Source organism: Arabidopsis thaliana, chromosome 5 (genome assembly GCF_000001735.4).
Source record: "Arabidopsis thaliana chromosome 5, partial sequence".
Lineage (NCBI taxonomy): Eukaryota > Viridiplantae > Streptophyta > Magnoliopsida > Brassicales > Brassicaceae > Arabidopsis > Arabidopsis thaliana.
The window spans coordinates 7,026,786-7,049,564 of record NC_003076.8 but is presented as its reverse complement, the minus strand read 5'-3'; the positions used below and the strand labels follow the sequence as shown (position 1 = coordinate 7,049,564).

Here is a 22,779-nt window from a genome sequence, read left to right as displayed (position 1 = left end):
TCGATTTTCTCACATGTATAGTGCAACAATCTTTGTAACAAGACGGATTTTCATGTCGATGTTGTATAATATATGTGTGGAACAACTTGATCAAATAACCTAAGTTGGTAGAAATTGGATGATATTATTTCTTCTGATGATTATAGATTCGAAGCATTTCTCATTTTTATAACCCTTGTGTCAGAGTTATAATCCTTATGATTAGTCCATATCATTTACATGTATCTCCGATTCTCCACCTTGTGATTAAGACATGGATTTATGAAAGTATGATATAAAATTGATTCTAATTAGGTAATAATAATTTGGAAGAAATAGGGATAATAATATAGGGAGAATTTTTGGGTTTCCGACAATATATATTTTAATGATACAATATTTTGAATAAAGACATCAAAGGATCCAAATGGGTCCTCGCTTACCAACATACACTAAGAGGGAATAGAAGCGGTTTAAGTATTTATTAAACTTTTGGTATTGTTTATAAATGTTTCCTCAAAACAAATGTTTGGTTTTATTGTCCACGGGCTATGCACCACTTAAATAGTGGGGAACACACATGTGTGTGCATTCCCCTTTGTTTAAGGCAATTCTGATATTAAGAACTAAAGCTTTGTATCAACTTTATGAGTAAGTTCCATGCTAGCTTTAGGTTTTTCAAAGGTTTAGATTATATGTCTGCAATGGTGAACGTAAACTATGAATGCATATGCATTATAAGATAGTTTTTCAACGTTTTTTGGCCTTTTGGGAAAGAAACTTCAGTCGTCTAAACGGTTCCTCTAGTACAGCTTGACGCTTTGGCAGGTGATCGAGTCCGCCCAAAAATAGAGAACTTGACATTTTCACTAACAAATTTATTTGATACTATAAATCTGTGATTGGTCGTTGCTCTCATCTTAATTTCTTCTATATTATCTTTACTTGGACTCTTCCGCCAATCTTTTATAAATCTCACACTTTTAATTAATATGATGTCTAGTTTATTACGAAGATTGATAAACTTTTCAATTAATTATAAGTAGACAAACTAGGAGGAGGTCCAATTTCATATTAATATTTTGGTTACATGATTAGAAAGACATTTGATGCCCTTGTGTCGGCTGATTATGATATAAACAATTTTACGTAAAAAAAGAAGAAGACAAATCTTCCGGAACTCACATGCTGTAACAGTAGAAGCCAATACTACGTAAATAATAAATAAACTTCACAAATGAATAATGTCGGAGTCTAATCTAACCACAACAAAATGACAAAATTTTGCAATTTTATAGTATTTGTTATTGTAACATGTTATGTGTAAAAAAAGAGAAGATAATTTTTTTAATCAAAAGCAGAGATAGCCAATTACTTACCTAACTAATTAGAACTAATAAGCCGCTTTAGAAGTTCATGAACCTCCTTTAGTTGTTGGATTAGTTTATTATAATCAAGTGATTACATAAAGTTCACAGCTTCATTTATATTGTTATGATCTTCATTCAAAGAAATTTATATTTTATATAAACGAGAAAAATGGGAACTCCATAAATTTTTAGAAGAAAAATTGTCGTAGTTAAATATCTAACTGAAATTCGTTGAAAGAAAAGAGAATATATTTAAAGTTTCTAATAAATACTATGAAAATCCTTTGAAGAAAAGTACATATTGAATAGAACATATAATCTAGTAAGTTTGTGGTACTCGTTACTTCATCATTTGGATTGAAATGACACAAAAACAAATGTGATGAAGATCCAAACTTAACAAAAATTCATCCAAAATATAAGTTTACACTTTACACACTCGAAGTCTCGAAGGTTCTTACCACAACGTAGTTAAAACGTTAGCCAAATTTAGTTTTAAGAAAATGGTTATGGGGAAATGATGATGTATATGGTTGACTGGGATAACAAAAACTTTTGGAGTGATGTGGGTTTGCATGTTTTAATATATACTTTTAGCTTTATCTTTCCAATTCATAATCATAATCTTTTCGAATAATTGCTTCCGGCTCTTGGAAACTTTTAGATCATTGGATAATGGCTATTCAAAAATCGGTTGATAACCTAAACGTTCTCAAACTTATTAAAACCATGAAATTATACTGAAAATAATAATACTATAATTACGAATCTACCCTTAGCAAGTTATATAAGAACATCATTCTCCTTTCTCTCTTCGACATCGACATTCCTCTTCCTCGCTTCTCTCTCTCTCTCTCTCTCACCGGAAAACTCACTCGGACTTACATTTCCGACGTCAAACTTCTCCAAACCGAATCGGTAATGGCGAAAGGAGGAAACAAACTGATGAAGCTGAAATCAGTTTTGAAGAAACTCAATTCATTCAACACCAAGCCTAACCAGCCACCAGCTCAAACCAATCACAGCCGATCCTCCGCCGTGAGTGCGTTCCCCTCTGAAGACCTTCAAACTGTCTACGTAGGCCGAACACGGAGGACATACCACGTGAGCTCCGATGTCGTGAGCCACCCGCTCTTCCAGCAGCTAGCGGCGGTGGATGGTGGATGCGGCAGCGAGGACGGTTCCATCTCTGTGTCGTGCGAAGTTGTCTTGTTTGAGCATTTGCTTTGGATGTTGGAGAACGCCGACGCCGATGAGTCACGCCCCGAGTCGGTCTACGAACTTGTCGAGTTCTACGCTTGTTAACTCTTTATGATTAATTTAGGTTCAAAATATATTTATGATTAAATGTTACATGTTTGTATATTCTACACTTTGTATACTTTACACTTTACATAGTATTTCGTGAAATAATCTATTTTCTGTTAAATGATACAACAACGATAAAATAAATGTTTAAATGTGTAAATATTGTCTTGCAAGTTGCAATGTAGTTTAAAAATGATGATTTTTTAATGGTTATACAAAGAGCTAAAACTAATTGCAATGTCAATGTTGTATTTGACTGACTTCGTGAACTAGATCAATCACGGGCTACAAAATTTCAAACCCTAATCAATTCATCTTATCTACTTTAGATTGATTGGCCCCTACGTATTTAAATATATTTATAAAATTTATCCGTGTATCTTTTTTTTTCCATAAAAACATACGTATACACGCATGTCATGCACAATTGCACATAAACATACAAACTAAACAATTAAACAATGAACGTATTATATAGATAAATAATTTTGATAAAGTCTAGACGGATTTGCATCTTTTAAAGTCGCAAAAGAAATATGATGACTGAGAAAAAAAAATATAATAAATTAAATCTACATGTGATGTTTTTTAATTTTTGTTTTGGCAAAAGTCATGTAAGAAACTGATTTTATTTGGTAAAATGCAGAATGAAAAAAAAAACGATTAAACATATTTAGGCTTTATGTGAAAAATTAGAAACGAAATTTTTTTCTGACTGGATCGCTAACAGACGAATGCAAGACTTGGAATGGGGTACACCGCTTTTTGGAGATTGGAAACACATGGAAAACCAAATAAGTAGTGCTTGGTGACTTTGGTCCCATAGCAAAGGGTGAAGTTGTGTCTTTCCTGAATTCGAGTGCATGCTGTTTGGGAGAATTCTTTAACTGTTAGCTCCGGCCCAAACAATCGTAAGTAGTGTATACGAATTATATACCAAATCCGACCAGTTCTTGACAATTCGACCACAATCCATCTTCCCCACATTGTTGCATATTATTCATTAGTCTACTTGATTGTCACACATAACAATTTTCGATAACAACATCGAAGAAGAAGACAAGAAATGTGAACATGTTTTCGTACAAGAAGTTATATTTTTGTTTCGTATCACACTTTGACCACCAAATTTTTTCACATCTAACATACATGTCCTAAAACTTAAATCCCCCTTGAAAAAAGAATGGAGAATCAATAAAGAAACCAGGAAAACACAAAGATAATCTGATTTTACAATTACACCCCAAAGTAATCATCCCTAATTAACAATTTCCATCAGTATATGATTAAAGGATAACAAGAGAATCAAAACAAAATAAATGTTTTAAGATTTTTTATCACTTGACTTGTATTTACTCTTCCTTTGCTGCTACTGCCTCCCCATCTGCAAAAGACAAGACAAAGCCATTAGTGTTTCTCAAGAATCAGCATAACAGTGTCTAATAACTAATCGTCTTGCTTGTTCTCTCATCAAACAAACTTGTGAATGTTAACGGGCTTGGCCCGGCCCATTTTAAACGCAGCATGTTTTTAGACCTGATTCTTCAGGGTTTAGACTTTAACCCAGTCCCTGGATTAAGCCTTGGCTGGCCACCAGGATTTGAGTTCATGGTATGATCTCTAGGTAAGAGTTGGTCTTTGGGGGGCTTACCAGAGTTGTCATCAGGATGAAGATCTTTAAGATTGTTCTCCATGCACTTAAGCAAGTACTTGAAAGTCTCGACCTCGCAAGGGATGGTGAGCGCACCGCTCTGATCAAACCCAAACTCTTCCTCTGCTTTCTCGAGCAAAACCTTGAACAGAGAGTGGCTAAGATAGCTTGTCGGTATGATAAACCTCCTTAGCTCCGGTCCAACATAAACAGCAAGATTCCCTTTAGGAACATCATGAGGCGGCTCAGGACTTTGACAGGTTTCCTCATCCGAGTCACCGTTCTTGACATCTAATAGCCTCTTGTTGATGGCGGGCGAAATCATCGCCACTGCTTGCTTTCCAGCTGCCAATGGAGGAACTTCTGACTTGGGGCCTATGGTGACGGTTTGCCATTTCTGCAAAATCTCCTTAAGCCTGACAATCTGCCTGATACCGGTTAACTTGGCCGCGTTGTTTTCATCCATCTGGCTAGTATAACGAAAGATCAAATGTCACATATGATCTTCTTCTTCCCTTTGTAGCTGCATTTACAATGTCACAAAACTGTTTGATTAGTTTCTTTCTGACTCAGTTGCATCAAAATAAATGAAAATACACATTACTATAAATCTGTGTAACGAGAAAGAATTAAAAATCAATTAACCAAGTTTATTGACCTCTAAATCAATTTGAAGCATTACTATATAAATAGGTTAGGTCCCAAATAAAGAAAAGAATATCATCAAAAAAAACAGAGGACCCACCCAAATACACAGAGAAGCAGATCCCAAAGACGTCTTTATCAAGGGAATGTTTTCTCAGATTCCTAAATATTATTAGGGTCCAATTCTTATCTATGGTAAACCAAATCAATCTAAAGAACATCAAACCCTAAGTTTTTTTTAAAATATAATTTCGCTAACTTTATTTAGCAAAATCAGCGAAAATGAATCCAGATTTGATCCCAATCCGCTAAATCAAAGTTCTTCTCAAAAACTGTAAATAGTTCAGATGAAACCAAAACACGTAGCTGAAACAGACTAATACGCAATCGTGTAAATTACATTATCAAAGAGTATAAATTACCTGAAGAGGAAAACGAATTGAAGCTTGCTTTAGCTATGGACACGATGAATAACACCATGCAAAAAAAAATAGCCCCCGAAAATTTGTTTGTTATGATTCGCTTCGATCTTTTTTTTAAGGATAATTCTGTTCTCGGAGACTGGCAGAGCTCAACGATGATGATGATATGAGAGGAAGAAGCAATTTCTAAGTACTGAAACTACAAAAAAAAAATTAAGAAAAAAAAATCGATAGAATCTAAATATTTGGTGGGGGTGAAAAAAAAACGAATAGAGAAGCGAATTTTGGGAGATGAGAGAAATTAGGGATTAGGCTTTATTTGGATTTTATAGTTTTTGAGTTTTCTTCGTTTTTGATTCTCTCTCGCACAGATTTGTTTTGATGGCTTTCCCGTCACTTTCGCCTTTTCAGGTTCTTCCGTTTTATTTTCTCACGTTCTTCTCGATACCGATGGTTACTTTATTTTCAATTTGACCCCTTTACTCCGATATTTACTTTATTTTACAATTTTACCCCTTTACTACTTTATTATTCATTTAACACCTCATCCGTGCCTTCCTTGTTAAAGTTTTTAATTATGTGATCTATAATGTATTATGTACTTTAACTTATTATTATTATTTTATAATAATTTACTTAACTTAGTTGATCCTGTTAATTTATGATATATCAATTTAGTAATAAGATAATTTATGTCAGAAGCTTATTATAAGATGTGGGCTTATTCTAAAGAAAAGATTATATAATTGTGGATAGTGTTCTTTTTGCTGAGGATCATGGATGGATTTTACAAAATCTTCTCTCATGTGCATTGTTTTTGATAAAGTTTCTTCTCATAATTAAATTCTTGAATTAGACAGTTCTATCTGTCTAAATGGGCCGTAGTATAACCTTTTCTATAAGGAGTAGTCTGATGGGCTTAAATGGTTGGTCTATAAGTTATTTATGATTTTTTTGTTTTTCTAAGAGTCTTATATATATTTTTTAATAAAAATATGACTCTTTTAATTTAGTAATAAAACATATCTTTCTTCTTTTTATTTCTATTTATAGGAGTTTTTATTTATTAAAACTTTTTATTTCTATTTTAGAAGTTTTTATTTATTAAAAAAAACAAGACAAGGAAATACGGAATGGTTCTTCGTAAATGTGTTAACTATTTAAGTGAAGAGAGTGTAATTTGGTCATTGTATACTAACTTAAATACAAAACAAAAAAAAAACGACGTTTACACTTTTTTTTTTTGTCATCTGCTTTTAATTATAACTCAAAAGAGTCATTCCTGTGGAATGTTGTTTACATAAGTGATGTGATGCGATTCAGAACGGACATTCCGTGCCAAATTATCCGCTTTTACATTTGCGCGTCGTGAGATTAAAGATAAAGAGAAGTTTGAAAACTCATCCTTGTCGCTCTGAAATTCCTAGAAATATCCTGAAAATGCTGGCCATTCGGTTGGGGAAGACACCATCTTCCCAGGTCTGAACAGTCTGTAAAGAACGCTACATCTTAGTTATCTGCACCGATCATACACTTCATCCCCCAAAGAAGAGCTTCAACTTCTGTATGTAATGGGGAGAGACTTCTACGGAGATTAGTAGTGCCCATGCTTGAGGTTTCTTCATTTGATGATGTACAAAACCATCCTAATCCTGAAAACTGATCACTCTCTTTCCAAGATCCGTCTACAAAACAACGAAGTCCTGCATAAACATTATCCTCTGAGATATTTCTCACACGAGTTCGTGATTCCAAAAAAGAAACCGGATTTTCAGAATGTAGCTCAACTTGAGCTGATTTCCACGATTGTGCTTCTTTTTCCGCTAAACTTAAAATATCAAGTGGATCTTTATCCACATTATCAAAAAGCTTTGCATTCCGTGCTTTCCAAATATACCAGATAATCCATGGATATGAAAATGAATCAACTGCTGATTGTACTCTCCAAAATAAGTGATCTAAATTCTCATAAATAGAATCCGAGGGAAAAATTCCTATAACCGTGGGAATCTGTGAAAGCGCCCAAATCTGTCGAGCTGGATGACATTGAAAAAGTGTATGATTAATTGTTTTCTCCGTGGCACCGCATCTTGCGCAACCTATATCACAATTTATGCCTCTTTTCCGTAAATTTTCTCTGACCGGCACGCAACTCGCTAAAATTTGCCACAAAAAGTGGCGTAGCTTTGGCGGACATTGCACTTTCCAAGAATATGCTTTAAGCAATGTGATCTCCGGACCAATAAAAGACAAATTTGTATCTATATATTCTATCCGAGAAGTATGATATCCAGATTTGAAAGTATATTTTCCGGATTTTGTAAAATGCCAACCTAGAGTATCCTCTTTGTTGGGCGCACCCACATGCAGGGCACTTATCAACGGGATATCATTTGGATCAAAAATCTCATGTAAAATATCCATTTTCCAAAAGTTTGACCTTCTGTCAATAAGGTTACTTACTTTTAAAGATGGATCAATAACAGACCCATTACTTTTTGCTGGTCTCGGGAATTGAGCTGAAATCCAAGGATCCTCCCAAACGGAGATGGATGCCCCAGATCCGACTCTTTTAATTAATCCTTTTTTAACCAGAGATCTAGCTGAGCAAATACTTTTCCATCCATAAGATGGAGAGTACGATTTAATATTTTCTATAGGATTAGATTTCCGAAAATACCTTCCTTTGAAAACCTTTGCAAATAGTGAATCTGGAACCGTAATCAACCGCCATAATTGTTTTGCTAGAAGCGCAGAATTAAATCATCTACATTTCAAAAACCTAATCCACTATCTACCTTACTATCACATAATTTATTCCAAGTCATCCAATGCATGCTTTTAGAATCGACATTTGAACTCCACCAAAATTTAGCGACCGCACTTGTAAGCTTAGAAGTAATGGTTTTTGGTAGTCTGAAACAAGACATAACATAAGTTAGTAATGCTGAAGCTACCGATTTAATCATCACTTCTTTCCCATCCTTTAATAAAAATTTGGCCGACCAACCATTAATTCTAGTTTATAATCTATCTCTAATAAAAGAAAATATTTTTGTCTAACCGACGTTTACACTACTAATAAGCGATTTTCCACCACTTATATAACTCAACTTCTAAAAAATTAATATTCAAAATTTAAATCGATAATAAAGTTATCTAAATTTAGTGATGTACGAACACGGAACATCCTCCACCTAGTAAATGTTGTATCGGTCATGCACACAACCGTAACGTAAGCACACGAACAAAGAGTCGTATTGAAAGTCTATTAAGTTTGTTATATGTTTTCTATTATTAAAATCCATAAGGAGAATAACTCTTTGGGCTATATGCGCATCTTTCTTCAAGACAGAAGCATCTTTCGCTCTCGATTCTCAGCATCTACCAAATATTCATACTTCCACTTGCTCTTCATCCAACGGCTTACCTTTCCTCACTCAACTTGCTCTTCATCCGACGGTCCAGATTTCATCTATATATCCCTTCTCTCTCTCCTTTATATAACCGACTGAATCGTTCACCTCTTTGCAAAATTATACACACTTCAATAAAGAGATCGATGTCGACTTTGGAATCTCCATTAGAGGCGTTGGCGTTTGAATACGCTAGCTTAGGTGTTTTCGCCGTCGTCAACAACGTCTGGACATGGATCGCCGTCGTGACTGCCGCTGTCAGCTTCTGGAGGATCAGAGTCACAACCATAGGAGTCGGAGACGGCCATGCATGTGTCTTGATAGAAGAATTAACCGGTTCTAAATCTGAAAACGAATCCGGTCGTCTCGAACCGAAATCAATAACCGGTCCGGTCAAAGAAACGGTTGCACGAGTGAAGGAAACGGTTACGAAAACGGAGCCGTTAATATGCGATGACGGAGTGACAAAGGGGAAGCTGACGATGTGCTACGAGGTAGACGTTGACGTTGACGGTGGGAGGTGTGTTAACGGAGATTTAACGGCAGTTAGCTACGGAGGAGGTTTGGGTAATTGTGGCGGGGATTGGTGGGAGAAATGGGATGGAGTGGTGAGGATGAGAAATGGTGATGACAGTTGGTACCGTTACGTGGATTTAACGGTGATTAATGGAAATGTGGTAAGGTTATGGGATGACAACAAAACACTAGTAACGGCGGCATGTGTCTAAATTAGAGAAGTTTCATATTTCGGAAAGTTTTTAAATCTTGAGAAGCTTTCTTGGTTTGAAGTGTTTTTTTTTTGTTGGTTGATTAAGTTGTAATTTGTAAATAATTTTCACACAAGAGACCAAGAAGGAACGCTTAAATCAATATCAATTGGTGTTGATTCCCAGCTTTTTCTAGTCGAACTTAGGTAACACGTCCATTGCGATGATGAATTCGTGACAAGGGGTCAACTATTTGAACACAACAAACAAGTGCGTTTTCTTGTTAAGGCCCATCTAAAATTGACTACACACATTTACTTTTAGGCCCATTTTAAACTTGACTGTAGCCTGTAGGCATGTATTTGTTCGTGTTACTCCCAGCCTCAAACCCGCAAAATCCACGAATTCTTCTTACTTAGTCTAGACTCTGGTCTGATCGACGTACCCGGATTTTTTTTAGCTCAGTTTGGCTCTAACATAGCTACATAGTTTTTTCGGATATTTTTTGGTCGACAGCTTTATTCGTGTAGCTTAAATGAGCCAACTCTGAGAAATATTATTTTCTGATATTTCTTTGAAACAATAGATCATTTTTAAAAGTAATATACTTTTTTACAAATGCGAGTTAAGGCAATGCAAAAATGAAAACCGAACATATTTTAAATCATACTAATAAAAAAATAGTATAAATCACATTTTAAAACGGAAAACGGGAAATTTGCATAAGGCATGTAATATTATTATCACCATCCTGATTTGTATATAAAAAATAATAATTTCATGTTTGTGGAAGACAATTTTAATATTTATCTCTAAATGTGAATAGTAACTGAACACAGTCATTAAGTAAAAACTTTGATGTCATTGAAGTTAGGGTTGGTTGGCTAAGTAGTCACTTTTGAGAACATAATTGGGTAATACGGCAAGTCACTATTTGAAATTGGCAAAAGAGGTAACTTGGAATGCGCGTGTAATAGAGGAGCGTGAAATAGAAGTTTTGGTGGGGTAAGAGATGGTGTTTGAAATGACCGAATAATCCTTTTGACAGGAAAGAGAGATAAATGGGAGACACTGGGGAGATAGAGTGTTTGTAACGAATTTTGTTTATGTGTGGGCCTAAAAATGGGCTTTGATTCCTTACACATTTGGGCACAAAAATTTTCAGTTGGACTTAAATGTAAGGGGGGAAAATAAGAAGGGTTTAAGCTCTTAATAGTGTAGCTATTTGTAGATGATTAGCGATAGGATATGAAAAATCTGTGGAAATTATATTAATAATGGAATCGTTATTGGAGGAAAATGTATGGGGCGGAACGAGAAACGATTTGACAGTAGAAGATATATTTGATTTGAGAAGGATAAGAATATGGCTGTGTGTAATAAATGTTCAACAATAAAACGCAGAGAAGTTTATCACCAATGGAAGGTGAGAGAACTTGTTTTTTTGGATTAATTTTGTTCAGGAATTGAATGCGAATTAGTAGGTGTAATAACAGACATAACCGACTATTTTTGAATTCCAATTGCAGCGGATGATACTGTCGTCGCCCAAGCGGGTAGGTGGATTCTGTACAGCTCCGGAGAATGGGAGTTCAAGATGGATACTTTCCGGCAAGGTCGATGTTTGAGGATGTCAGATTTAAAATGTTTGGTGGATCTGGAATTGAAGGTGAAACAAATATTCAAAATGGAGAAACGTACGGTTTTCGTGGAGCTTAGCTACATGTTTGAGGACAAATTGGCAGTATTGAGAGGGGTAGAGGAAGGTCCAACCATGATTAAAGACGATTGGCAATTCAGGTTTTTCAAATCTCTAAGCTTAGGAGACAAATCTGTGAACCTATTTGTCTGCTTCAGAGAGACAGATGGGACTATTGTCGGACGGGAGGAAGAGAAGTTAGGGAGTTTGCAGAGTTGTGATGATAGTAGGTTAGAAAGAGGATCTTCGTCGAGAGGGTTTGGGGATGTTGGGTACTTTGGAAGCCTAATGTCTGCAGTTGTCGAGAGAGCGAAGACAATAGATGAGGAGGAAGGCAGAGGTAGCAAAAGGACGGTTTCAGAAATTTGGGAAATAAATGACGAAGATTTAGTAACACATGTAGAAGAGGTGGAAGCTGCTTTGTTAGGAGAAGATGGGAAACAAAGTGAGATTAATGATGATATCCTGCTGGAGCACGTACAAGCTGTGGAGCTGCAACTTTTAGGAGGCAGAGAATTGGAAGCTGTGGAGAATTTGTTTGATGGACAGGATAAAGGGACTGAAAACTGTAAAGACGATGAGGACAGCTCTGATGGATCTTCTGTTTATAGTCAAAAAAGTGGGGAAGAAGATGATGACTTTGATGGAGATAAGATTGAAGATATGGGCAATAAAGGTGATAGTAAAACAGCAGAGAAAGGAGAAGACAATGGCGATGATGACTTCATAGAGCATCCACCATCAAATAGGAACAAAGGTAAAGAAGTTGTCGTCTGGGGTGCAGGTAACCTGTTTAAAGGAAATGCGAAAAGAGCTCTTGAGGATGCAGCTAAGATTGGGATAACGATAGATGAAGTTTATGGTTATGCGGACCTTGAGCCTATGTTTGCCGACGAGGAGATGAACAAGAAAGCAGCTCATGTGGACTTAACAAAGGAGGATGATAATATGTATGTTGGGAGAACATTTGCTACAAGAGAAGCTTTCAAAACGGCATTGTCAATTTATGCAATAAACCGCGTATTCAAATTCAAATTTACAAGGTACCGCAAAGACTATCTAGTAGCAGAATGTGATGACAAAAGAATATGTGATTGGAGAGTCTTTGCACATAAAGTAGGTGATTCAGAAGAATATGAGGTGAGGAAAGCTAAGCTTGATCATCTCTGTAATGTGGAAACGTGTAGCAGGTTTTCGAAACACGCTACATCAAAGGTTGTTGCTGCTCTTTTGAGGTCAAAATATGCAAACGCTTATTGTGGGCCAAGAGCAAGAGACCTGCCAGAATGTATTCTCACTGAGCACAATGTTAGGGTTTCGTACTGGAAGGCGTGGAAAGTGAAAGAATTGGCTGTAGTGACAGCACAAGGGACAGACGAGAGTTCTTACGCACTATTACCGGTGTACCTACATGTCTTAAAACTTGCAAACCCTGGAACAGTGTAGAAGTTAGAAACGGTTAGAGATGATAATGGTGATGACTGATTCAAATATGTGTTTGTTGCTTTGGGGGCTAGTGTGCGAGGACTTTCGTATGTTAGGCGAGTTGTAGTAGTTGATGGAACAGACCTATTTGGGAAATATTTGGGATGCTTACTTACAGCAAGTTGCCAAGACGCCAATTTTCAAATATTTCCCATTGCCTTTGCAATAGTGGACAGTGAGACAGATGAGTCGTGGAGATGGTTTATGCAGCAGCTGAGTGAAATTGTTAACGATGGGCAAGACTTAACATTTGTTTCAGATAGGAACTCTTCCATATTGAAGTCTATACCTGAGGTGTACCCTAAAGCACATCATGGCTTTTGTTTGGTGCACATACGAAGGAATGTTAAGGCAAAGTACCTGAAAAAAGTGGACTTCCATCACTTGTGTGGAGAGCAGGAAGTATGTACAGGAAGAAAGATTTCGATGATGAGTATGATAGAATAAAGCAGAGGAATGTTCGTTGTTGGGAATTCTTGGAAGGGATAGGAGTTGAAAATTGGAGCAGGGCATATTTTGAAGGAGAGAGGTATAATCTAATGTCAAGCAACATTGCAGAGTCATTAAACAAAGCATTGCTACCAGCTAGAGGCAGCCCTGTATTAGCACTGATAGAATTCATAAGAAAAATGCTAGGGAGATGGTTTAAAACACGCAGAAAAAGGATAGCAAGAACCGTAGGTGATATCCCAATAGCAGTAGAAAGGGAATTGCTAAAACGATTTAAGGGAGGCTTGGGGATGATTTTATTGGCTGTTGGAAGATGGGATTTTGAGGTAAAGCCAAAAGAGGGAGGTCACTTCCATGTCTCGCTGCAGAAACGTACTTGCAGTTGCTTAGAGTTCCAGAAGAGGGAGGTCACTTCCATGTACACACGCAATGGCTGCAGCTCACGAAAGGGGATTTGAATACAAATTGTTAGTTGGGGATATGCATAAAATTAAAATGTGGCAACCAACGGTCGAAGGAGCTATCCTACCAGTTCAGGATCCAGCCGAAGTGGAAGTGCCAGAGGATATAAGAGTGATGTGCTTAATGCCTCCACAAACAAAGAGACCACCAGGAAGACCACCAAAACTCCGGATACATTCAGTAGGAGAATATGAGGTTAGTGGTGAGGACTGTGCTTCAGAATTGCATATTGTAATCAATAAGATAAAGTAATATAATGGCGTGATAATGTTGTAGGGGAAAAACAAATCGAAACAGCCTAACAAGTGTGGAAGATGTGGAGGGCTAGGACACAATAGGGTGACATGCACCAACCCACTTGGTTGATGATGGGATGGAGAAAGATGAGGGGCGAAAAGTTTTTTTGGCAAATTACATTTGGTTTAAAAGTTTGGTGAATTCGGTTTGGTTTTGCGTAGTTAATTCCTATGAAAATAGGCTTTTGGACTATGGAGTACAATAACCATAGGTATGGGGAATGTTTTTTGAATAGAAGGTTATAGGACACTTTGGATGTTTTGGTTAGGGGTAGACATATATATGAAATATGGTCACAAATGTTTCAGATAAATGTCTACTGCCTACGTTGTATGAAGTGATATTAGACTTTGCAAGGATATGTAATCAGCGTATTTCTAATGTTATTTTGAAATATAATGATATTTTGCAATAGATTAAAAGCACTGTACAGTTATACAATTGTACAGTCAGGCGCTGGATAGTATATATAATATCCAGCGCCTTTGTTGTACAAAAGGTGAAAACATGTACCTCAAACATGATTTGTACAGAATAATGGATGGAGTATGACTATTCATCCATCTAGTATGTTGTACACATAGTAAATACACCTGATGTGTAAATGAGTGGGAAAAGCATAACGAAACTTTTAGTTAATCATTAAAGACCTCCAACTGTCAACCACACAGACAACTGTGGAGGCTACTTCATAACAATATTTAAACATTACACAAGTAATTTGGGGGAAAACATAAGAAACATAGAAAACCAAAAGAAACTTGAGTAAAAGAGAGCGAAGACGATGTCCATGGAGATGATGCCTGATTTGCCAGATGATATTTTAGCAAAAATTGTAAAGCTGGTGGCGGATGATCGATGGTGGTTACTAGGACCTATTTTGAAAGCTGGAACTAGGGGAAGAAATATTGTGTACCGCAGCGATGTTTTGAAAGATGCAAACATCTACAGCCTTTGTACTGATCCAAGCGACCTCTACTCATTTCGTTGTCAAACAACTGGCGTCCAAATGAAAGGGAGGTACCGTGATTTCTTTGAAAGATGCCTTAATTCTGGGAACAATACAGCTATTTACTATGAAGGGTTAATGGTTGTGGCAGAAGAAAGAGACGTCAAAAGAGGAATAGCATTGCTACATCAAAACGTGCCCGATGACGGGCTGGCCACATTCGCATGTGGAGTACTAAGTATATGTGCTGGAGATGAAGAAATGGCTGTTCATTATCTCGAAGTCTTTGGCGGTAAACATTGTAAGTTGGGAACAGAGGAAGTCAGACGTTATGGGGAGGAGCTAGTACATGACTTACAACCGTATAGAAGGCACACCAGTTTTCCTTTGAGAAAGACGTTCGTCTATCCTATCTGCAAGGAGCTTCCATCACCAGATTGTGCTATGGATTGTGCAACTGTGTCTGGTCCTTACGAGATCTTGTGCAATGAATGCTATTTGTGGTGGTTATCAAGAAAAGTTTCACAGATGCTGTAATGGTTTGAGGTAAGAATGTAAAATAATTTTGAATCCTTTTATGTATTAAATTAAGATTATGTTTTTTGTGTCATGTTATGAATATTCTCTTTCTGTATAATTTAGGTAATATTTAGACGCTGAGGAGGTAATGTTTTAATTCTGTTTAATTAGGGTAATGTATGAATTGGTTGTAATAGTTAATTTGGTTTTATAGTCCAAAGTAAGAAGGAATATGAATCTGTTTGTAATGATCCTGTTAATGATGAATTGTAATGTAGTTGCGTTCGAACAACAAATTAAATGTAGTTGCGTTCGAACAACAAAGTTTAGATGTGAGGTGATAAGATGATGGAAGTTTTGAGCATTTTTTAATAGTATTTAGGGCACCGAGTAAAAGTAAATTTATGTGAGGTGATAAAAGTAGAACTGTTGATAGAAATAAATTGTAAATTATATTAGATGCACTTATCAAGGCATGCAAAGATTCCAAGTGGGTGTGAGATTAGACAACCCTGCGAGAAGGGGTTAGTAATTAGTGGTTAGTGTCAATATTTACCTCTTTAAAATATTAGTTAATTTTTACTAAGGGCAATAATATAGTTTGTGTGGGAAAGAAGGACTTATCCAAACGGATATAGGGGATAGGATATAGGGGATACCAATGTAAACTTCCAAACCTAAAAAGCGTGTAAGACACATCAACTGACAATAGTTGGTTTGGAGATAAATGGCTTTTCAAAACAGTCATTATGAGATTGGAGAAAGAAGAGAGAAGTACATATTTTTTGTTAAAAAGTTTGTCAGTTCTATATTTAATTCTTATATAAGCAAATGTTATCGGGACTGATAATATATTACAGAAAGAAAACCCCAAAAATATTACACAAGTAATTACAGTCCTTCGACGGAGAAAACATAGGAGATACCAAAATATAAGCAATACAATGGAGATTACATGAGACCGAAAAAAGGAACAAATTACATAAAGCATCGCATAAAGAAAAACGTAAATTATACTAGAGAACTTCTAGAATACGCAAAGCAACATAGTAAATGTAACATCCTTCGCAAAAGTACTCAACACCATGCCAATCTGGACATTCGGAAATGCTCAAGCAGTCGGAGGAGGCAAATTTCCAGTCAGGAGCGAAAGTCATGCCAAAATGTGGTTGAAAATCCATAATCGTGTCAATAAGAGCTTCACACTTGACCTCTAACTCGAAAGAATAAATAGAGCCCCACCTGGAGACTGAGTTTTGTTCAAAGATGGTGTCAAAAGTGGTACCTGCGAGATCACCTCTCCCGGCACACATTTGGAAGAAGGCATATGCTATAGTGGCATAGTCGTAGGTGGGGACAAGTTGGTTAAGCAAAAATAGAGACCCCATCACATTTTCCTCCCTAACAATGAGGCGGATAGCTTCATAGTACATGGCCGTCGCATTCTCGAATTCCAAACATCGAACAAAAAAATTTCTAAATAGCTGGCCGGGGAAAATGTTAGGTGGGTGTAGACACATACCCATTAGGTTGGCAGACTTAAGTATCTCTCGAGACAAACCGATGTCCCTCCCACGCTTGTTGGAACGAATGATAGGGCCTAGATGATTGAAGTCTTCATCTCCAAGCTTCTTGACAATGATTTGGAAAATATCATCGGGTAAATCAGATAGTGACATTTTCGTTTGCTGAAAAGGAAAATATAATAGATATAGAGTGATCGAAAAGGTAAGTGGATATAGGTTTGGAAGAAATAAGATATTTATAGGGAGAGAATTGATGGCAAACGAGAGATAAGTAAGAAAGAAATGAGAATTACTATATTATTAAGTAATTGTACGATACAGAAACTGTACAAATCATAAACTGTACAGTATATATATACTCGTACAGCTTATATATATGGGAAACTAACTTGTAGGAAATACATATGCCCCAAGGGTTTGGAATAGACCATATAAAATTCACCAAGCAAGTAAAAGAGAACCTAAAAGGATGGAAGTGAACTTATACAAAAATATGGGAATTACTATATTAGTAAGTAATTGTACGATACAAAATGTGTACAGCTCCATAAACTGTACAAATTATATACAGTACAGTTTACATGAATGGGGGATTAAGTTATGGGGAAGACATCTAGCCAGAGGTTTTGGAAGAGAAGACAATAGATTCCCCAAGCTCGTATCATGAACCTAAGAGGATGGAAGGCAATATTTATTTCTGTACGATAACAAGATGTACACTAATTACAAAGTGTACATTTGACTATTTGTATAGAATATCTGTACAAATTGGGTAACAAAAAAAGATTTGCCAGACAGTGCTATTCTTATATACAGTACAGTTTACATGAATGGTGGATTAAGTTGTGGGGAAGACATCTGGCCAGAGGTTTTGGAAGAGAAGACAATAGATTCCCCAAGCTCGTATCATGAACCTAAGAGGATGGAAGGCAATATTTATTTATGTACGATAACAAGATGTACACTAATTACAAACTGTACATTTGAATAATTTTACAGAATATCTGTACAAATTTGGGAACAAAAAAAGATTTGCCGACAGTGCTAATTGAACACATTTATAACTGTACAGAATCGATTGTACAGAAATACTCTGAACAGAATCCATTGTACAGACATATCTGTACAGAATCGAATGTACAGTTTGAAACTTTGTTGGAATAATATATCAGAGAGTTTAAAAACAAAGAGTGACAAGGCAGAGAAGGTAATGAAAGTTAGATATTTAGAACAGAGAGTTTGGAAGAAAGTTACAAGGAGTTACAAGGCAGAGAAACTAATAAAAAGTTCAGAAATAAATACAAAAGTTACGCATAATCGTTTGAAGAGAGGGTGAGTGAAGAAAAGTAGAAGTTTATAATCCAAAAAACAATATTAACATCCAAAGCACTAGGCGGCTTGATTAGGGGAATCAACAAAGGTGGCATATGTGTCCATCGCATAGACTTTCCTAAACCTCGATACAACATCATCAGTAAGCCGAGCCATGTCAGCAACACCTAAACCATGAGCATGCATCTCCAGAAACTTGCAGCTAACTGGGCCACAGTCGCCATCGCCATTGTTGTCATATATGGAAGATGCTCGGGACCAATCGAAGGGTTCAGTAGTGAGATTTTCAGTGAGAGCTGGAATTGCAAATCTTTTAAGCAGCGAAGGAAGCAACTCTGTAACAGGTTTGATCATCACCGAAACTTGTTCGTCCGGAAAGGGGGCACTAAAAGGGTCAAGAATCAGCACATTACGGAGCTGAAGATTGATTACCAAGCCAACCCAATGACAGGACCCCCAGTTCATAGGAACATAGACAACATCAACATTCCTTAGAAATTCAGACTTCATAAGATTTCCGATTGATTTGCCAGTTACATAAGCCTTCATTGATAAACCCCAATCGTAGTTTCCCTTGTCTTGACATTGCATGAAATCTTCATGATGTGTCATCAGAAGAGCAGTAAACCAAGTGTCAATTATGGTAATCCGTTTGAGGGCATATGATTTGCAGCGGCGTCTCAACAACATTCCCATGATAAGTTGCATATGCTGTTTGAGAAGTAACAATATGCTTAAATTTTGGCATAAGGCATTAGTAACATTGTATGGAAAGATTCAAGTATGTATTACCTCAGTTGTCACCCACTTGTCCTTGGTTGCAATATCCAAAAAGTGTGCATTAGAAAGCTTGTGGCCAGTGCAGATGGTGGATTAGTAATTTGTAAAGCAAGGAAGAGTGTGTTTAATAACTTACTGGTCTGTATCTTCTTGAAGAAGAGATTTAAAATTCTCAAATTCAAGCTCATCCAAAGACCCAAGGGGGCTGTAGGCAGGCTTCTTGGTTCGGCTTTTAAACAAAGCACTTATCCTAGCGTCCACACTATATTGAGCAGGGTCAAGGTACCGAGACCGTATTGGAACACGCTTTTGAAGAACTGGCTGTCGAATGTTAATCGTCTCGTGAAGAAAATATGCAGGAGCTACAGGGACAATGGCTGACGAATTGCAGTCAACTTCATCTCCATCCCCAAATACCTATAAAACAAGACACCAGATTTATTTCCTCAATTCCATATGTTATGACTGAATCTTAACCAGCAAAATGGCTAGAGGAATACCTGATCTGAAGGCGCCGAAGGAGTTTTGGGTGAAGACAAAGGAGATGAAGGCCAGGGCAGGATTATTGGGTGTTCCCCTACTTGATCCTAAATAGTATTTCAAAAGAATGGAGAAATACATTTATATGGTTTGGAGGGCCCCTAGAAAATGAAATATTGAAAGAAAAGGGAACACATATATTTACCACATCTAAATCTTTCATTGGGAGAGGTGGCTCTTGAGTGTCTCCACAAAAGTTCTGCCAAGAACACATGACAAAACAGATTAATGCTAAGGTATTGTTGAAACAGATAAGAAAACAATGAGAAGAGAAGTATAGTTACCTGACTAGTAGATTTGGCATCATCATGACCTTCAGTTGCTGGTAAGTTGGGGTTAAAAGGAGAGTCAAAGGATGGCGCATGGAAACCACCATCCTGAACAATATCCTTAGAAGTGTCAGGAGATAATGATTGGACTTCTACGCGTTGACGCTTACGGGAATCAGATGGAGGAGGTTTTTTGCTGACAAAAGGCGAAGGTTTCTTGCTGAGAGAAGTTTTGACTTTGCGGGAAGGACGAACACCTGACTTGAAAGAGGCAGACTTCGACTCTACAAGCTTCTCCATATCAGCAAATAAATTAGAGCGCAGCAAATGTAACTGTTGAGAGAACCAATCCTTCAACCCCAGCAAATCAGAATGGGTAACAAAAGCAGCAGAACCTTTCTCACCGCGCGGATGAGAGCCATCAGCAGGCGCAGCAAAACCACTATTTTTGCTTTTCCTGGAAGGAGGGTTACAAATAGGATTAGACGGACCTACTCCACACGACTTGCTAGCTGAACGAGTAAAGGGTTTGCGGGGGGAGGGGGGGGGGAAGGATGACTGCTTTGGTTCTTTAGCTGACATCTCAGGGATAGGATGAGCTTGTGAGGTTTCAGCCAGGCCAGGAGAGGGACGCCGGTTACCACTAGGGTGTTGTTCATCATTAGTAGGTTGCACAGTAGTGGCATCAATAGGCCATTGGTTAGGTTGGAATCGATGACCTTTACTAATCAAACCAAGCATATGTTCAACCTTCGGATCATCGTTTTCTTTAGACCAAGCAAATTCATTCTCATTAAGTACTACAGAGGGAGTCAAAGTGTAGGCAACAGATAACTGGGAGAAATGGAAACAAGTGGCTTATCATATAAATAGAAGATCAGGAAAAAAAGAAGAAAATGATGGAAAAAGTAATATTACTTACATTAGCATCACACTCAACCTCAAGAACAGGAGATTCACGGAGGAGAATAGTCTTGCCCAGCACAACAGGAGATCGGTCTATGAAATTCCTCATATCAGTAGGATCTTTTATCTTGCTACACAGGGCCGGAATAGAGTTGAGGACTTGAAGCTGAAGGGCAAGAGGGAAGCCATAACAAAGGCTGGTTTTCTGACATAAACGTTTCTTCAGTTCAACTATAGGGTTCGAATCCCCAAGGTCAGGGCCAAAACGCTCCATTGTTGAAGAGAAAGCCTCACGGCCCCATGGGTAAGCCATGAAAAACTCAGGTTCATGTAACATTTCAACAAACCGAGAGGTTACTCTCCCGGCTAACCGGTTGCTACATACAACCACACCATCAACAATGACTATTAGAGCTAGACATAATTTTTTCCAAGTCGTTAGCTTCTTGTTAGCCGGCGCTTCCAAATCATCTTGGAGCATCTGAAGCACTTCGGTGACAAACACAATTTTCTTCTCCCCAAAAAGACGATTCCAAACACACAGATATGCAGGGTCTTGGTGTTCTTCAACCTCAGCTTGAGTGGGAATTTGATGACACAAAAGACCAGTGGAAATGTGGAACTCGCGCAGAGAAAAACGAAAAGGAAACCCACCATAAACCACCCACAGTTCGTTAATTTTCCGGGTAATCACTTGACGCGACAGCATTCCATGGATCAATTTCGCTGAGTGAGAGCATCTTTCAACAGGGAGTAAGAACAATTTCCTAAATTGAGAAGACATTAATATAGCCCAGGCTTCAGAACCGTGCAGTAGCTTGACGAGAGAACCCAAATACTCCGGTGTGGAGTAGATGTTAAGCCGAGCACCCTCTGGCAAACCGTCAACAGCGAAGAGGCCTTTAGGCAAAGTAGGGATTAAGTCCCAATTATCAACGTCCGATGAAGCTCCGGTGGAAGACACCGCCGGATCTGCATTTCAATTTGGGATTCCGGTACTAAGCATTCACAAATTCACAGAATCGAAAACATAAAACGAAATTAGGGTTAAGTTGAAAATTTACCTTTAGTAGAATACATCTTACTTTTACTACGATTACGAGGAGATTGACGTTGATTCACTCCGACGGAATCAACGAAAATTAATTTTTTTTACTGGATTTGATTTCTCTTTTTTTCGTCATTCTCTGTATAATTTTGTTTTGACTTCAGACGAGACAAAAGGGGAAAACAAAACGACATGGGCAAAATCAGAAAGGATTTACCCAGTGGCAGTTTTGAAAATACAGAAATTTTAAAAGGGTACACAGGATGTTTCAATGTGTGGGGTTACGACCAGGTTACTAAATTGCTAATTGTGAATAGTATGTTGTCCAAATCAATAATTAAGTTCAAATAAGTGACTAGATAGCAACTTATCCCTTGAAGTTATTGGGATATATCGATCATCACATGGTTATGGTGAAGAAATCGGTCTCCGTTATTGTGAACTTGTCGATCTTTCGCAGACTAAAGCGGCCTCAAAGACGATGATCAAAGTTATTTTTCACACAATTGACCTGACTCCTGAATCTCCAAAACAAATAAACATACGAAGATGTGACATTTTCTTTTAAGTGGGTCCTTCTAGGAAAGCATCATTAAAGTTATTACAGACCAAAACTTTAGGATAGTTTGGTGTTATTTTTTATTTCTTTGGGATAAAATAGTGTGGTGTTATTTTATTTAGTAAATTATACTTGGTTAATCAAATTTGCTGTTTGTTTTCAAATTCAATATCAGAATATGAATTTTGATTTAATTTTTACTCGTTTTTAATAGCATGTAAAAATGTAATGTAGAATTCAGTTTACCCTTAAAAGTTACAAGAGTGGAGCAAAAGAAATGGCAGCCATTTAATGGCAGATAAAGATTTTGTCTCTGAAACCTCTTTTGTCAATTCATAACCCAACGTGGACCCAAACTTCTGAAACCTCTTTGAAAATAATTGGGCACTGGTGACCAGTCCGCCAATAATTCTACAAGTTTTGTTCCTTTTCGTATCGTTACTTACATATACAAATTATT

The 22,779-nt window shown here is 37.1% G+C and overlaps 3 protein-coding genes, 1 long non-coding RNA gene and 5 pseudogenes across 11 annotated transcripts; 5 read left to right on the top strand and 4 right to left on the bottom strand.

Annotated features, from left to right (window-relative positions):
- Positions 1-2,118: 2,118 nt before the first annotated feature.
- Positions 2,119-2,818, top strand: AT5G20820 (SAUR-like auxin-responsive protein family). Its single transcript, NM_122089.2, has one exon. The coding sequence runs from the start codon at positions 2,271-2,273 to the stop codon at positions 2,652-2,654; it is 384 nt and encodes a 127-aa protein (NP_197582.1). The 5' UTR covers positions 2,119-2,270; the 3' UTR covers positions 2,655-2,818.
- Positions 2,819-3,413: 595 nt separating this feature from the next.
- AT5G03215 lies at positions 3,414-3,648 on the top strand. Its single transcript, NR_142669.1, has one exon. It is a non-coding gene; the product is annotated as an other RNA (long non-coding RNA).
- An 86-nt stretch (positions 3,649-3,734) lies between these two features.
- AT5G20810 (SAUR-like auxin-responsive protein family) lies at positions 3,735-5,807 on the bottom strand. 2 transcript variants are annotated; one of them, NM_122088.4, is made up of 3 exons: positions 5,376-5,807; positions 4,309-4,831; positions 3,735-4,041 (listed from the first exon to the last, which is right to left on the bottom strand). In NM_122088.4, the coding sequence occupies exons 2-3, from the start codon at positions 4,772-4,774 to the stop codon at positions 4,010-4,012; spliced, it is 498 nt and encodes a 165-aa protein (NP_197581.2). In that variant the 5' UTR covers positions 4,775-4,831; positions 5,376-5,807; the 3' UTR covers positions 3,735-4,009. The 2 variants fall into 2 exon arrangements, with proteins under 2 accessions (NP_197581.2, NP_001031914.1); NM_001036837.2 differs by having other exon boundaries at positions 3,853-4,831; positions 5,376-5,764.
- A 1,081-nt stretch (positions 5,808-6,888) lies between these two features.
- Positions 6,889-8,451, bottom strand: AT5G20800 (annotated as a pseudogene; the record flags this gene model as incomplete). The annotated part of the gene is made up of 1 exon: positions 6,889-8,451.
- A 194-nt stretch (positions 8,452-8,645) lies between these two features.
- Positions 8,646-9,891, top strand: AT5G20790 (uncharacterized protein). 2 transcript variants are annotated; one of them, NM_001203422.1, is made up of 2 exons: positions 8,911-9,336; positions 9,581-9,654. In NM_001203422.1, exons 1-2 carry the CDS (start codon positions 8,938-8,940, stop codon positions 9,599-9,601), a joined length of 420 nt encoding a protein of 139 aa, NP_001190351.1. In that variant the 5' UTR covers positions 8,911-8,937; the 3' UTR covers positions 9,602-9,654. The 2 variants fall into 2 exon arrangements, with proteins under 2 accessions (NP_568401.1, NP_001190351.1); NM_122086.2 differs by having other exon boundaries at positions 8,646-9,891.
- Positions 9,892-11,095: 1,204 nt separating this feature from the next.
- AT5G20780 lies at positions 11,096-13,960 on the top strand (annotated as a pseudogene; the record flags this gene model as incomplete). Its single annotated transcript has 1 exon — positions 11,096-13,960.
- Positions 13,961-14,681: 721 nt separating this feature from the next.
- On the top strand, positions 14,682-15,377 carry AT5G20770 (annotated as a pseudogene; the record flags this gene model as incomplete). Its single annotated transcript has 1 exon — positions 14,682-15,377.
- Positions 15,378-16,375: 998 nt separating this feature from the next.
- AT5G20760 lies at positions 16,376-17,038 on the bottom strand (annotated as a pseudogene; the record flags this gene model as incomplete). The annotated part of the gene is made up of 1 exon: positions 16,376-17,038.
- Positions 17,039-18,274: 1,236 nt separating this feature from the next.
- AT5G20750 lies at positions 18,275-21,792 on the bottom strand (annotated as a pseudogene; the record flags this gene model as incomplete). Its single annotated transcript has 7 exons — positions 18,275-18,896; positions 19,134-19,414; positions 19,498-19,584; positions 19,683-19,736; positions 19,822-20,640; positions 20,729-21,684; positions 21,777-21,792.
- Between the last annotated feature and the right edge of the window lie 987 nt (positions 21,793-22,779).

What these genes read in the sequence shown, in the direction of transcription:
- AT5G20790 (NM_122086.2), top strand. Translation starts at nt 8,938, where the DNA reads ATGTCGACTTTGGAATCTCCATTAGAGGCGTTGGCGTTTGAATACGCT.
- AT5G20810 (NM_001036837.2), bottom strand. Translation starts at nt 4,774, where the DNA reads ATGGATGAAAACAACGCGGCCAAGTTAACCGGTATCAGGCAGATTGTC.
- AT5G20820 (NM_122089.2), top strand. Translation starts at nt 2,271, where the DNA reads ATGGCGAAAGGAGGAAACAAACTGATGAAGCTGAAATCAGTTTTGAAG.